General features: G+C 38.7%; 1 protein-coding gene across 1 annotated transcript in view; it reads right to left on the reverse strand.

Moving 5' to 3' along the window:
• LOC143986719 (IgGFc-binding protein-like) overlaps positions 1-15,951 on the reverse strand; it is a 132,211-nt gene that overhangs the window by 22,407 nt on the left and 93,853 nt on the right. The window contains exons 26-32 of the mRNA XM_077485124.1: positions 13,721-13,998; positions 12,704-13,305; positions 12,051-12,612; positions 10,777-10,976; positions 8,281-8,494; positions 3,434-3,574; positions 3,027-3,283 (exon numbers count right to left, since the gene is read on the reverse strand). Of these exons, the coding sequence (XP_077341250.1) occupies positions 3,027-3,283; positions 3,434-3,574; positions 8,281-8,494; positions 10,777-10,976; positions 12,051-12,612; positions 12,704-13,305; positions 13,721-13,998 (2,254 nt within the window). The remainder of the gene's footprint in view (positions 1-3,026; positions 3,284-3,433; positions 3,575-8,280; positions 8,495-10,776; positions 10,977-12,050; positions 12,613-12,703; positions 13,306-13,720; positions 13,999-15,951) is intronic.

Consider the following 15,951-nt stretch of genomic DNA (forward strand, 5'->3'; position numbering starts at 1 on the left):
TTTTTTCAAGAATATTTCAAGTTCAAGTTTAATTTTTACAAAAAGTAAGGACACAAAAACACGTGGAGTTTTATTTTTTAATTTTTTGGATTTTTTTTTTCACATATATGGGACTGTCATCAACATGGGGACAAGATGCTTTGAGGGGGACCCACTGCTTCTTTAAAAAACAATTGTTTTAAAAAAAAATTGTTTGCATTGATACATGTTCCCAGGGCAGGTCCCCATATTATTTTTATGGCAATTAACTTGCATACAAGTCTTTAATGAGGACTTTTGGTTTTGTAGGTTGGAGCCCCATTGACTTCAACTATTCCTGCATATGCAGATTTGACAGGCATGTTCGCCAGAAATAGCGCGATTTTCCATTTGCATGTCCACCCAGTTGAAGTCTTAATTGGTTTAATTGGGCACTATTATCATGTACAGTGCAATCGCATATTCACGCTATAGTAAATGACCCCAGTGTGTGTTTAAACACTTCCCGACCAGCGCACGCCGATGTACGTCGGCAGAATGGCATGGGCAGGCATATTGGCATACAGGTACGTCCAATCTTTAATGCGGCGCACTCACGTGCTGGTCGGGACCCCCGTGAGTCCGGTCGTGGGTCCTGCGGACTCGATCGCCGCGGGCATACCCGCGATCATCTCACGGGGTGGCTGAACGGAGAGATGTCGTTTTAAACAGCATCTCCCCATTCTGCCTAGCAACAAGAGACTCTGATCTCTGCTCCATGTGATTGGAGCAGAGATCAGTGTTCACTAAAAGAAAGCCCAGCCCCCAACAGTTAGTAACACACCCCTAGTAACACTTAACCCCTACACTGCCACCCACTGGTTAACCCCTTCACTACAGGAATCATTGCATTTGTATAGCAGTGATTGCTGTATAAATGACAATGATCCCAAAAATGTGTCAACAATGCCCGATGTGTCCACCATAATGTCACAGTCACAATAAAAATCGCTGATCGCCGCCATTACTAGTAAAAATAAAATTATTAATAAAAATGCCATAAAACTATCCCCTATTTTGTAAACGGTATAACTTTTGCGCAAACCAATCAATAATCACTTATTGCAATTTTTTTAACCAAAAATATGTAGAAGGATACGTATCGGCCTAAACTGAGGGAAAAACATTTTTTTTTATATATTATTGGGGGATATTTATTATAACAAAAAGTAAAAAAAAAATGTGTTTTTTTCAAAATTGTCGCTCTATTTTTGTTTATAGAGCAAAATAAAATAAAAATGCAGGGGTGATCAAATGCCACCAAAAGAAAGCTCTATTTGTGGGAAAAATAGGATGTCAATTTTGTTTGGGAGTCACGTCGCATGACCGCGCAATTGTCAGTTAAAGCGACGCAGTGCCGAATCGCAAAAAGTGGTTTGGTCTTTGGACAGCAAAATGGTCCGGGGCTGAAGTGGTTAAGGACAGATGCTCTCTCCTACACATCTGTTGAATTGGGACCAGCAGCTGTTTTTATGCAGCTTCTGCATCCTAATGACATGGATAGGACTGAGACTGCAGATGCATGGAACATCTATGCATTCCATGCAGGCAAACACAGCCCTTTGCATGGATTTAAACTTAAGTATGCCCGTGTGAATGAGGCTTTACTTGAAATGAACCACTTCTGCACTAGAGCAATATTTTCATATTTTTTTTGGACACATGTAAAAATCTGCATTTTTGGCCATAAAATTACTTCACCCCCCAGAACAATATATATTTTTTGAAAGAAAAAGATGATAGTTAAAAAAATGTTGCACAATAATGATGCAACTGCATGTTTTTAGGGAAAAGTTAAATACATTTTAGTGCAAACACAAAATCTAATACCCCATTTTTGTTATATATAAAAGATATTGTTGCATCAAGTAAATAGATACCAAACATCAAGGCAGGTATTAAAATTGTGCACGCCCACATTATAGCAAAAACTTACGGTACCCATAATCAGCAAAGTATTTTAATTAAAATTATATCACATTACTGAAATTTGTATGTAACCCAGCAGAATGGTAAAACTCAAAGCAAATATTTGCTTTTTTTCTGGGAGAACTTTATTCCCCTTCAAGCCACATTGTGATGCACTCAAGGGGATAAAATGGTTTATATTACATGGTAATTGTAACATTAAGATAACATTAAGGTGGGTTGATTATGGTACAAATAAGCATGACTGTTTTTTATACAGGTATGCAATTGCATAAATGACCTTGCGTTTTGGGGAAGGAATAATTTATTTGGCACATGGACCTTTTTGTGCATACATATGTAAAACGTGGGCGTTTTTCTGACACAGAAGATACAGATACTGCATATAGCTATCCGCATAAAAGAATAGCTTTGCGTAGTTGTACACTTGTATACTTTAGATAAACACATGTATAGCATATGGGTGTAATCCCCCACAGTCATTCATTTCTATGGGTGGCTGTACACAGCACATGTGATTCTCAGGTGTGGAAAAACACACATATTTTATGTTGTGTGTATTTAATTCACTGTTCATTTCTTCTTGGTGTTCTCTATCTGATCAGTGAAGATCAAATCCAGACCCACTATGCAGCTTTGCAAAAGTAGATTACAGCTATTAGTCAACTATGGCTAAATGTATTCAACCTGCAATAGATCCTTATAAATCTGTGACTGTATGGAGACGCTGGGCAGAGTTATTACATCTCTGCTTAAACCTCTGTAGTGAATGGCAGTGGGGTCATGTCAATCTTGATTACACCTCACTTTCATAAAGTGTTCCTATAGAGAACTCCATGTAAGCATCAGAAACCCAGGATCTGATTGTTTAATCTCTTGGGCTTAACACTGGATAACAGCTGTCACTGCCAACTATATCAGCGCTTTCCTCTGTCAAGACCTGCAGGAGACACCAATCCCCAATGCCATTAAGGTGACCCTGGAACAAATAGCCATTATCTAAGTGCCATTTTAAAAGGGCACTGGGGACTCAAGTGGTCCAGTGGTTAAAACAGGGTGCTATATGCTGAATAACTCACCTGGATAATTTCACTGTCAGGCAGAAGAATTTTCTCTACATGCCATATGTCCCCATGGTTTCCTTCTAAGGTGGCAACATATTCCAAGCCTTTCTCTCTTAATACTGCCACCCTCAACATCATGAACTGTGCAGTTCCTAACATGTGATACGAGAATTGCAAGCAATGCGTTCCACTGAAACAATTGGTAGGACTCTCCAGTCTTGCCAGATCTCCTTCTTGTGAAAACCGTCCATCAATATAGAGGTAGTACCCATCTGAAAAATCCATAATTATTTAATTATTCCATAAATCTTTGTTGTGATACTTTTTTATTCAACATTTTTATTTTATTGTAAGACAAGTTAAACAGTATTAAGTTAAAAAATGACTGTAGTATGAGTGAAAATAGTGTAGTAGTTGCTTACATCCTGTTGTGTGGTCATACGAAGGTCCAGTAAAATAAGAAGGTGTTGAGCCTGTCCAGTGTATCCAATCCATGTTATCAGCCGATGACTGCTTCCAGTTGCAGAAGCTCACATCAAAAGAACAATCCAAAAGGCATAAACCTTTTATAGGGTGATAAAAAAATAAATATAAGCATTTATAACTAGTATTATGACATATATTATATAGATAGTATTGGTGTAAATCTAGAAATAAATGCATTGCTAATTTTTTGATGATTCTATATGTGTGGATACAAAGTTCTCAAAACTACTACATCTCTCTGCAGATCAAATAGATGTACATACAGACAAGGAGTGATGAGTCAGCAATTATTCTTCTTGGATTTTTTCTAATTCATAAGTATTAAGCAAATGTATTTAAAGTTAGCACTGTAAGTATACATATATATATGCATATATTCCATACATTTTTAGGAAGATGTTGTTACAAATTATTATTTCAAGTACATTAATCTGAATGAACTGAAGTTGAAAGAGTTGAAATACGTTGTTCACAAAATAAATAAAACAATCATTATCCATCTGGTGTAGTTAAAGGAATTGCCATTGTGTTAGTTGCACTGTTGCAGCCATGGGCGTAGCATAAGGGTTGCAGGGGTCACAATTGCAACCGCCTTCCTGTCATATTATCATATCCTCCACAGCTTCCAGTCCAGCTTCGATCTGCCCTAGGGCCCCACAGCTATGCTCTAGTACTGGGCTTCCACTTTGCCTTCCACAGTCCACACCCCTTTGTTCTCATTGGCTGGGGAGAGGAGCACGAGGTGAGAACAGAGCAAGATGGGGAAGTGTCTGTGCTGTGTGCTGGCAAAATGGAATGGTAACTGAGCTCAGCGAGTTAAGAGGAGGAGAGTGTCATCCTATAGCCACGATGGGACTGATGTCACAGGTGAGGTAAGACACCACTCAGTTTTAGTCACTAGCTGGGATTCTCTGTACCCCCCCCCCCCCCCCCCCCCCCACCCGGGGATGTCTGCTTACCCCACTGACCACTGGGGAAAAGACACACACCTCCGGGAGTTTCCCCCAACACCTGCCAACACTAACAGAGAAAACTTCAGAAATTGCTAAAACAAATCCCCTAACACCTCCTGAGGGGGCTGCAGGCTCCAGATTTCGTGTCTTGTGGCTTTGCCCCCCCAGATCTAAGTTGCACCCCCCCTCAAAGCCCCCTGACCACCCCCTCCATCGTGGATGCTATGCCTGCTGCTGAGATTCTTTCCTAGTACAGCACTCTATACTGTTCTTCGTCCGCAGGGCTGAAATCCCATTCCTTTACAACACAGTCAGTCAGCCATGATCTGCACAGGGTGTATCTGCCTACTGCAACTACACTGCCGTTCCAACCAAGGGATTTCACAGGTCAGAACGGCAACATAAAATCCAGATTACACCCCTTGAATGCTGATAGACTGTGTATAAAGGAATGTGATTTCAGACCTGTGTGTGTGTGTGGGGGGGGGAGCTGTATACAGTGCTGGGATGGGAAAGGAGCTCTGCCAAGTGACTTGCCAGGGGTCCCTGTCCTCTGAGTCTCCAGGGGTGACCCCTATACTTTAATGTAAGGAGGTACTCTGAGAACTGTAAACTCTTAAGCAACTTTCAGTATCTTGGTGTGTGGTGGGAGTATCTGCACACACAGTAGGACTGGTGGATGGTAGTGGGGGGGCAGGTCAACCTTTGCATCAGGGCCCACAAGCTTCAAGCTACGCCTCTGGTTGCAGCAGTAGTATAATCAATTACAAAATGTAATTAAAAGCAGAAATGATTTAAAGCAATAGTAATATTGTTATTGCAAGGGTCAAATGGTGTTGGAACAAGTCATATTAACAGATTCAACTTGAATTTCTCTTTGGTACTGTAGATACCCTAATAAAGCAAAGAGGAATATGCACCACACAGTATTTTATAGCTACTAATACTGTAAAGCACAATGAAACAATGTTCTATGACAGGTGCAATAGGTATCCAAAGATCTCAGATGAAGAAAACATCAGATAAAAAAAAGATATTGTAAGACATTTACTTGTTGAAGGTGTATGAGGATTCAATACTGTGGAAGATCTTGTTGGGTTTGCAGTGGAGAGGGATGATGTTATTGTGGATGCAGTGGTGCTTGGGGAAGGATAAAATATGGTTGTGGTGACAAGGGATGAAGAAGGTAGGGTCATCGTGGTAGATAATAGATATGGAAGACAGGGCTCGACAAATCCCAGGTGCCAGGTCACAATGGCGGCTAGAAATTGCATCCTGGAGCCTGGGCTTTTGTCATAAGTCTGCATCCACCTCCCACTTGCCGACCACGCTATAGCTGAAAAATTATTACAGCACGGTTGTCCAGTTCTGGCCCTGCCCCCCATGCACCCCTGGGACACGCATCAGGCATGCTTTGTAATCGCTATGTCCTTTGGACTCGGCCGATCACAGGTCGATGTAAATGGCCAATCATAGAGGCCTTTTATCATGTGACCAGCTGTGTCCAATCGCAGCTGATCACATGTAAACAAATGCTTATTATTGGTACTTCCTTTCCTCTACACTGTCACAGCATGAGGAAAGGAAAGCTGATAACCAGCTACCTGGTAACAGAGGACATTTACACTGATCAGGTCACTAATTATCAGTGCAGCCCCATCAGTGACCATCAGTGCAGCATCTCAGTGACCATCAGTGCAGCATATCATTGACCATCAGTGTTGCCTATCAGTGTCACCGATCAGCTCCCATCAGAGCAGCCATATCAGTGCAGACTCACCAGTGATCATCAATGCAGCATATTAATGACCATCAGTGCCCCCTATCAGTGCCCATCAATGCTGTTTCATCAGTGCCGGCTTATCAGTGCCCATCAGTGCAGACTCATCAGTGGCCAATATTGAAGCCTCATCAGTGCTCCTTAGTTCAGCCCCATCACTGCACATCAATGAAGAAGAAAAACGACTTTGTTGCAAAATTTTATAATGGAAATGAAGAGAAAGTGTTTTTCAAAATTTTTGGTCTTTTGGTGTTTGTTTAGCGGAAAATATAAACCCCAATGGTGGTCATATACCACCAAAAAAAGCCCTATTTGTGTGAAATAAAAAGATAAAAATTTCATATGTGTACAGTGTTGCATGACTGCACAATTGTCATTCAAAGTGTGATAGCGCTAAAAGCTGAAAATTGGCTTGGGCAGGAAGGGGGTGAAAGTGCCCAGTAGTCAAATGGTTAAAAAAAAACTGGCTGCTAACTTTTTTAGCTGGGTCCTAGATTCAAAGCAAATTTGTTGAGCCCTTATGGTAAAGCAGTTGTGGTAGATGAAGACGAGGTTTGGCTAGTAACAGAAGTGATTGAAGTGGATGCAATGGTTGTAGTAGAGGTTGTAGTACTGTAGCTGTTGTGGTGGTTGTAGAAGTTGTAGTACCTGTAGAGGTTAGAGTAGCTGTTGTGGTATTAGAAAGGCTCTGTTCCCTTAAGTGCAATTCCAGATGCGACTTGAGTCACACAGAATTACATGACAATGGAAATCACATTGTTTTTAATGGCACCCATTCACATCAATGCAATATAGCATGGTGTAATTTTGGAAAAGGTTCCTGTACTTCTTTGGTTCAATTCCAATGCATTACAGATTACTTTGGTTTGATTCCAGTGTAAATTTGGCCCTACAGATTATGCAAACCACATCCAAATTGCATGCAAGTTGCACTACATAATCACACTGAAAACAGGATAAAAATCTGATTGCAGCAGTGTGAACCTAGCCTAAAGATTATAGTGAAGGTTTTAAAGGACATACTTAAAAGTGAAATTGGTATCAGTTAAGCCTCATACACACGATCAGATTTTCTGCAAACAAAGCGTTGGACTTTTGTCTGAAAGACGTTGGCCATGAACTTGTCTTGCATACAAACAGCACACAATTGTCGGCCAACAAACACAAACGTAGTGATGTACTACATTGTTTTTCAGCTCTTTAGCGCCACCCTTTGGGCACCTTCTGCTAATGGTGTCTTTGGCGAGCATTGCTTCCGAGCATGCGTGCTTGTGTACACACGATCGGAAAATCAAAAAAAAAAATTAAACCTTTAAGTCAGCCTTATTTAGCATGCAAATAGTTGACGTTCATTAGGAATAAGCTACTGCTGTTAAACCATTTGTTATTAACTACTCCCACACCCATTGCTGATTGAAGCAGGATCTGCAAATTGCATACATTTTTTAAAATAATTTTATTTTAATATATTTGACTATTTTAACACCAGACCACTCTCAGTTGGCCTTATGTATCATTCAAATAGTTGATACTCATTAGGAATAAGCTACTGCTATTAAATCATTCCTTGTTAATCACTCCCACACCCATTGTTTATCAAAAGTGGGTCCTAATAATTCTTTGCTGAACCCCATATACTGCTGTACAAATGGCATGATGTCTCCAGCAGTCTTCTTGAAACACAATCCATCTTTATTAGGGTATGATAAGTATGTAAAATAAAAGTTTTTATGTGTTTGTTTTTACAAACTGACTATACACTAAAAAAAAACGATTTATTTCAAATAAACAAAGGTGCGATGAATATATATTTTCTTCTGTATTGCCATAGTGCCATCTGCTGGTTGCTTCACCACACCATATATTGGTGGGTTGTATTCTGGTGGGCAACGAGAAAATCTTCATATATCCCAGCCCAGTACTGATGATGAGCCACTAAGGAATTATGGAATGGGTATTGTATGCATATTCTTTGAACTATAGAGTGAATAATATTAACCTATTTAGAGCATAAACCTCAATGTATTATATGTGTTTAAAAGTCTCAAACCTGGGACAGTGGATGGAGGAGTAGCAGTGGTTGTGGTAGTTGTGGTTGTAGTAGTTGTGGTGAGGCTTCTATCTGTTGGTACACAGGTCTTAATTCCATTTTGGATTTGACAAACTTCATTAGGTGCACAGGTCTGCTGTTTACAGTTCACTTGGTTGTTTTCTTCACATGTACAGTAACTTTCACAGTGCCCTTGCCAGAACATCTCATCTTTCTGCAAAGTTGAGAATTAGGAGAAGACACTTCACTACAATACTAATATATAGAAAGAAAGAAAAAAAAAAAAAAAGAGAAAGAAAGAAAGAGAAATACTATTCACTTATAACACACTTCTGTTCTGTTCTGTTGGGTGATGGCAGAATGGTGCAAATTTTTTTTTTTTTTTTTAGGGGGGATCAAACACTCTGGCTCATTCAGCCCCTGCTGGGACAGTCTCAGCTCAGGACATGGGGCTGAAATCTGTGAATGTCCCATAAATATCGCGACTTTTGGCAATTATGTAATTATAATCTCCACACTAAAATGAGGGAGCTATTGGTCATTGTTTTGAAGTTCTCCAGTAACTTGGGAAATCTCTGTTGGCAAAAACAATTGCTTCTGTGATGCAAAAGCACTATATTTCCAAAAGGATGATCACATCAATGGCATTATCCTACTAAAAACATCAGATTGTGTGTAATATTGGTCACAGAATTGGAAGCCGTAAGGATAAGATGACTGAACAATACCCTCAATAAGCCACTATTATAATGTTACAGCTGTATGACTGCACACATACTGTATATATAAATTATCCAACTGATAATATCAGATGTTTGGCTGGGATAAAGCCTGCTGGTGTTTTGCCAACACCATTGGCTACATCTACATTTATTATGATTCTGATGCTGCCCACACACTTTCTGTTCTTGATATTATCCTTTATACTAGCTAGAAGGGTGCTGGAATCCTGTTTCTGCAAAAATCCTTTTTTTTTGGTACATAGGAGGGCCATGGTGTACATGCTCTGCAGTAAGAATAAATATAAATAATAATAATAACCTTAATAATAAAAAAAAACACAGTAGTGGACAGGGTGTAATTTAAGTAATGGACACTAAAATTGTAGATGCCTTTTTAGACAAAAATAGGAAAAAAATAAGAACAAGATGAAATATATATTTACATATAAATATTTTTTCTGATTTACTGGTTGGTGCAAACAATAGCAGAGCAGGACACTGCCAAAAAATCCCAGTTTTATTCCCTTATTAAAGCGTAACTCTGGGCTCCGTCACCTACCCCTTCCCTCCACAGCCAAATCTCCCTCTACCAGTTTTTTTTGCTTGTCAGTACCACTCTCTGCATCATTACATAGTGAATACAGTTAATGTCGGGAAGATACATGTATAGCCAGAATCGTACTTGAGCAGGTGAGCAAGTTTGTGATCACATGCCTCTGTCCATGAGCATGTGTGTTCCCTCACAGCATGTGCATATATGTTCACTGTTTATGGTGATACCAAGCAAGCTATTTATGCTGAGCCCTGCTAGGCATCAAAGTGATTGTAAAGGAACATGTTTTATTAAAAAAAAAAAAACATGTTATACTTAACTGCTCTGTGTAGCGGTTTTGCACAGAGCAGCCCTGATTCTCCTCTTCTCCGGTCCCTCGTCTGTACTCTGGGCCCCTCCCCCTTGATAAGTGTCCCCATAACAAGCCACTTGCTGTGAGGGCACTCATGGGTTCTCGCTCCTGAGCCAGCTCCCTGCATCCTTAAGACTGGTTGTGATTGACAGCAGCCAATGGCTCAAAATTTCTTTGCAACTTTTGCTGTTTGCAAGTTGCTGATCCAAATTTTTCCTGACCTTGTCTCTGACTGCTGACTAGTCACTGCACTGCCTACCTGTTGTTGGCTTTGGCTTGTATCTTGGCCTTACCTCACCAGTGTTCTACAGTTCCTCATCAATTTAAGCCATAAGATGATTGCAATCAAAATTCCTTTGACAACAACACCGCCACATTTCCTATCTCTCTCTCTAAGAGTGTTTGGATTGGAGCAGTAAGAGAGACCAGCTTTGTCATCTCAGGCTCCCTGACCAGGTACATGGCAAGTATCTTGGCGATGCTCATTTAGGGAGTGGGACCACTGCCATCTACATTTACAGTAGACTCCACAGTCTCCTGGGTTGTGTCATACTGGGTATCATTACATCTGGAAGAATTAGGACATCTAGTCATGAAATAAGATTACTGCAGTGGACAACTCTGTCTTGGCGAGTACCGCAGCCTAAACTGTATTTTATTTTATGCAATGACTGAGGAACCATTTTATTTAAAAATAAGAATTGGCCAAGTGTTGGTCTTTAAATGTTTAATTGTATGATCTTATTCCTAGGAGATTCTAACACTTTCCTTGCCCATTAAATGTTGGCATGTATCACAGAAGACAGCTCAGCAAATCATGTTCAGATTGTAACAAAGATAATGCAGTTATGGAAGACCAAAGTGCTGACCTGATAGTATTTGCCATCAAAAAAGCACCCACATTCACTAATGGGAATGCAACTGTGTCCACTGAACACAAAGCCATTATCACATTCACAAGCATCAGTACAAGGCTTATTACAGTTGCTTGGTATACTCTGGTCCAGGCATGTAGCAGGGCAAGCACTGGCACATGGATTGTAAAGACTGTTGCCAGGACACGAGAGAGCTGAGTAGAAATAAGTAAAAATAAAATATTAATACTTTATTAATATATTTAATCTGCTACAAAGTGTAAATAAAATGCAACTTAATGCATTATTCTAATTAAAAAAACGACATTTAAAAACCATGGATCAGTATAATTTCTCCTACTCCTGGTGTAACATTCCTAACTTAGCATAAGACAGAAGAAATGTTTTATTTCATTTAAAGTGTCTACAAATGCATGGTTTTATTGATCATTTATGATAGCACAATATAATCTAATTCATGCCTAAAAACTACAACATATAAGCCCACACATTATTACCAATAACAAATTCATGTCTTCCGTGATGTAAGAAATGAATACCGGCCATAAATTATACAAATCTCGGCCATTTCAGTATGAACCAGTCAAGCTTCAAACCATGTATGGGTAGGCTGAATGTACCAAAATTGATTCCTGCATCAACACTGTGTGTTGATGGGGGAATCTAGCAAATTTATTTCCTGCAACCAACTGTGTATGGGCAAGCTGTAATGTGTTGATCAATCAATGTGGGTACAGCCAGCAAGCCAGGTTTTACCTGCAATTATCACTAGCGGCGGGGGTGGCTTCCCCTGCCCCCTCTCCCCAAAGAAGAAATGGCCCAGCGGAAGAATTCCCACATCAACACTGTCTGTCAAATTTCTTTCCTGCAGCCCGTGGTTGCAGTAAAGAAATTGTCTCTGTGTATGCCCAGCCTAAAACACTAGGCAATGACTTACTGTAAAGCAGAGGTTCTTTCTATTTCAATCACAAATAATTTAATTTAATACATCTAGCTTTAGAATTCATTGCTCATCCAAGACAAGAAATGCTAAATAGATCTATATATAACTATTTGATTAAGGTTTTATGCTATTGAAAGACATGGTGGTAGGTTAATTGGATCCTGTGTAAAAGTGTCCCTAGTATGTATGAATGTGAGTTAGGGACTTTAGATTGTAAGCTCCTTGAGGGTGGGACTGAAGTGAATGTACAATGTATATGTAAAGCGCTGCGTAAATTGATGGCGCTATATAAGTAACTGAAATAAATAAAATAAATTGAGCTTACGACAGAAAGTGGAGTTTCTCCAAGCAAGTTTAACTCCTGCCCTTTGACAAATATCAGCATAAGCTTCACATGCTTTACATAAACTGCCAGTACCAAGAGCACACAGATCGAAAACACAGCTGTCAAAAAAGTGATTTGGGTTGATTGCTGAGTGACAAGCCTTGAAAGGACCATCTTTACTGGTTAACAAACCACAGAACTGATTATTTGAATAGAGTTCTTCAGTCTCTGGTGGACATGGTGGTGGAGTTGTAGGAACATTTGAGTTACATAATGGATCATCATATTCCACTTTCCAACTATTTCCTAGCTGATAAGAGTTTTGAGCTAGCTGTCCGTTGGGCATCAAATAGTCATCCTGCCGGATGCCATTAAAGTTGCCGCACATTCCACATATTTGACTGAAATACGTAGTTGGGACCTTTACATCTACTGTATGATCAGTATCATAAGACACAGTGAGATGGAAGTCAGTCTCCAGAACAACATATCGACCACTTTGTTTCACAGTCAGAGATCCATTGACCAAGAGTACTGGAAGATTTATCCAGATATTATCCACCTGTTAATAATAAATATCAATGTTTAATTAAAGCAACTAAATGTGATTTCAGCTTTAAAAAATAGATATCTAAATTTTTCAAAAAACTTACCAAAACTCGACTAAGCTCAGCTTTAACAATTGTTATTTTATGATTATAGACATCCACCATAACTTTCTGTATATATGATACAGTTGGATTCCCATAACGATGCTCATTTTTTGCTTCAATGTTAAAATATGGAAGAGACGTGGCATTGGTACAAAGCTTGGAAAGAGTGTATGTGCATATTCCCATAAAATCATGAACTTCCTTATCAAAGGTGACATAATGAGGATCCCCCCAAGTTACACAGTTACTAAATGTGAGATCAAAACAGCCAGGAACTCCATTTGTTATACCGCAGTATTTTCCAGGTGGACATGAAGCAGAGTTGCAAACTAAACTGCTTCCAGCAGAGGGACGGCTGCATTTTTTGGAGCATGTATCATCAGTCCAGAACTCTGAGTCCACGGGATATGTTTTGTCATCATGGCGAAATTCACATTTGTGGCTTGGGACACATCTCTTATCATACAGGACATAGCCAGGATCGCAGACACAGGATTCTGTACAGGGGAGATGACAATTTAATAGTGCTCCTGGATTGACACAAGTTGGTGGACAGGCTGTTCCACAAAGCTCATAATGGCTGTTTGGTGAACACTTCAGAGCTGTGTAAAAAAATAAACAAGTGAACAAACAAATGGTAAAAAAAAATGTAATGAATATGTAGCACTGATTTAAAACAATCATAATATGCAATATACAATATACAAGAAAAATGCTTACACCTTAAAAGCATGCACATTCACTGTATTGTAGACATATGTGTTTATTACTCATAAAACTACTACTATTTTCATATTTGATTTATTAAACTTAGTGCAATTTTGTAAGCACGTAAAATCACGTATTAAAGTTTAAAAAAAAATAATAATAATTTAAGGAATAACTTAAAGCCCATACAGTTAATGTGCTTATCCAATATGGAATACAGAAGGGTTAAATTATATAAATGCAGGAGGAGGTCAGAGATATTGGGAGTAGTATCCATTACTAGTTTCATTTACACTCTCAGGTACTTACGGCAGAAAAAGTCATTCCTCCAGGGACCTATTGTTGCTCCATGAGACTGGCAGGACTGTGCATAGGACTGAAGACTATCACACAAGGTAAATGGATCCAGGTTCAGTTCACACAAGTCATAGACACAATTGTTGAAATAAACCAATGGGTTTATAACCCCATGGCAGTCTTTGAATGGACCATCCTCATCAGTAATAATTCCACAGAAACTGTTGCTGGAAATGGTATTCTTTTCATCCGCAGTACAACTTGGTTCATGTTTTGATCCAGGTGTACAACTAAAACAAACATAAATAACAACAGAAATAAACTATAATAGACATTAACGGGGTTGTCTTTTTTTTTTCAAATAATTTTTTTTTTTTTTTTTTCCAACTTACAATACAAGTTGTACACTTTGCAAAGTATTTTTGCCAAGTAAAGTAGTGTTACAATGGACATGAACATATATTTACAACTTCCAGCATCTGTAGAATATTTCTAAATATCGTTACAGAGAATCTCTTGCACCAATGATGTTGTGCATGAGCATAAACTATGAGTCAAATAATTAACCCAACTTTACAACACCTTGTTAGTAACCAAGGAAGCCGTAGCTCCGGCTCATTGTTGACAGATAATATTAAAGCCATATAATCTATTAGAACTTTACACTATAAAACGTTCACTTAATCAATCAAATTTGGATCCAAGGTTAGCATAGAAGAACAAGAGGTCTTACCTTCTATATTGGCCATAATCTGTTTGTATTTGAGTTTCATTTACTCTTTTAATAACTTTGCTGACATTTGGTGAATCGGTTGATTTCCACTTGCTGACAACTGTCAGTCTTGCCACCATTAAAATCTGTATAACCATTAATCAAAGAGAGGGTGGGTATTGGTCCACATGGATACTTACCGTAATATGGCCATTTCTGGGTTTCCTGACTTAATGATACCTGTAGTTTTGTATATTAATTTGAATACAGCTCTCCAAAAGCTCCGCAAACTGAGGCACTCCCATAACATGTGCAATAGTGTACCCACTTTGCCACAGCCGTACCAACATTCGTTGGAGCTTCCTTTCGAAAATTTTGCCGTGATATAGGGAGTGTAATACCACCTTAGGAGCAATTTTTGAGCTGATTCCCAGCGGGTTATGGATCTAATGCAGCAGTGGTTAAATGTAATTGTTTTCTTCCACTAATCACCTGAAAAGGATGCAGAGATATCTATTTCCCATTTTTGTAGTGGTGGAAATTTAGTAAAAAGATTCTTTTGTCGCAATAAGTTATAAAAAAGAGAGATCCCTTTTATTGGTTTTGTCGTGTCATTCCAAAAGGCCCAGGCCTGATGAGGAATTTTGATGGGCGTAATAGGGTGTGATCTTAGAAAGGTTACGATTCTCAGGTTCATATAGTGATCAGTCGTGGAAAGTGAGTATTTTTGGGCTAGTATCTTAAAGAGGATGATTTTTCCCAGAGTCAAGAGGTCTGTGACTAATGTGATTCCTTTTAACAGGGTTGTCAATTTAGAACTTTTATGAGATGTTTAACCACTTGACTTCTTTCGGATGATTTACTCCCCTTCATGAACAGGCTATTCTTTGCAATATGGCACTGCGTTTACTTTTGACAATTGCGTGGTCATGCAACCCTGTACCTAAATAAAATGTATGTCCCTTTTTTCCCCATAATTACAGCTTTCATTTGTTGGTATTTGATTACCTCTGCATTTTTTTTTTATAAACAAAAAATTCCAGACAGTTAAAAAATTATATATATATATATATATATATATATATATATATATATATATATATTTTTTTTTTTTTTAAGTTTTGCTTTAACATATCCAATAAAAAAAAATCTTAAAATCTTCTTAAATATAGACCAATAGGTATTGTGCTACATATTTTTGGTAAAAAAAATCACAATAAGCGCATATTGATTGGTTTGCGCAAAAGTTATAACGTCTACAAACTATGGGATATTTAAATTATTTAATTACTTTTACTAGTAATGGCAGTGATTAGCGACTTATAGCGGTTCTGCGAGATTGCCGCAGACATTCTGACACTAACTGACACTTTTTGGAGACCAGCGACACTAATACAGTGATCAGTGCTAAAAAAAATGCATTGTCGCTGTACTAATGACACTGGCTGGGAAGGGGTTAACTTCGGGGGGATCAAAGTTTTAACTGTGCACCTAGCAAGTGTTTATGTGTACTGTGGAAGATGCTTTTACT

The sequence above is a fragment of the Lithobates pipiens genome, unplaced genomic scaffold (genome assembly GCF_037356315.1).
Source record: "Lithobates pipiens isolate NorthernLeopardFrog02 unplaced genomic scaffold, aLitPip1_a1.2 Scaffold_18, whole genome shotgun sequence".
NCBI classification, from domain to species: domain Eukaryota; kingdom Metazoa; phylum Chordata; class Amphibia; order Anura; family Ranidae; genus Lithobates; species Lithobates pipiens.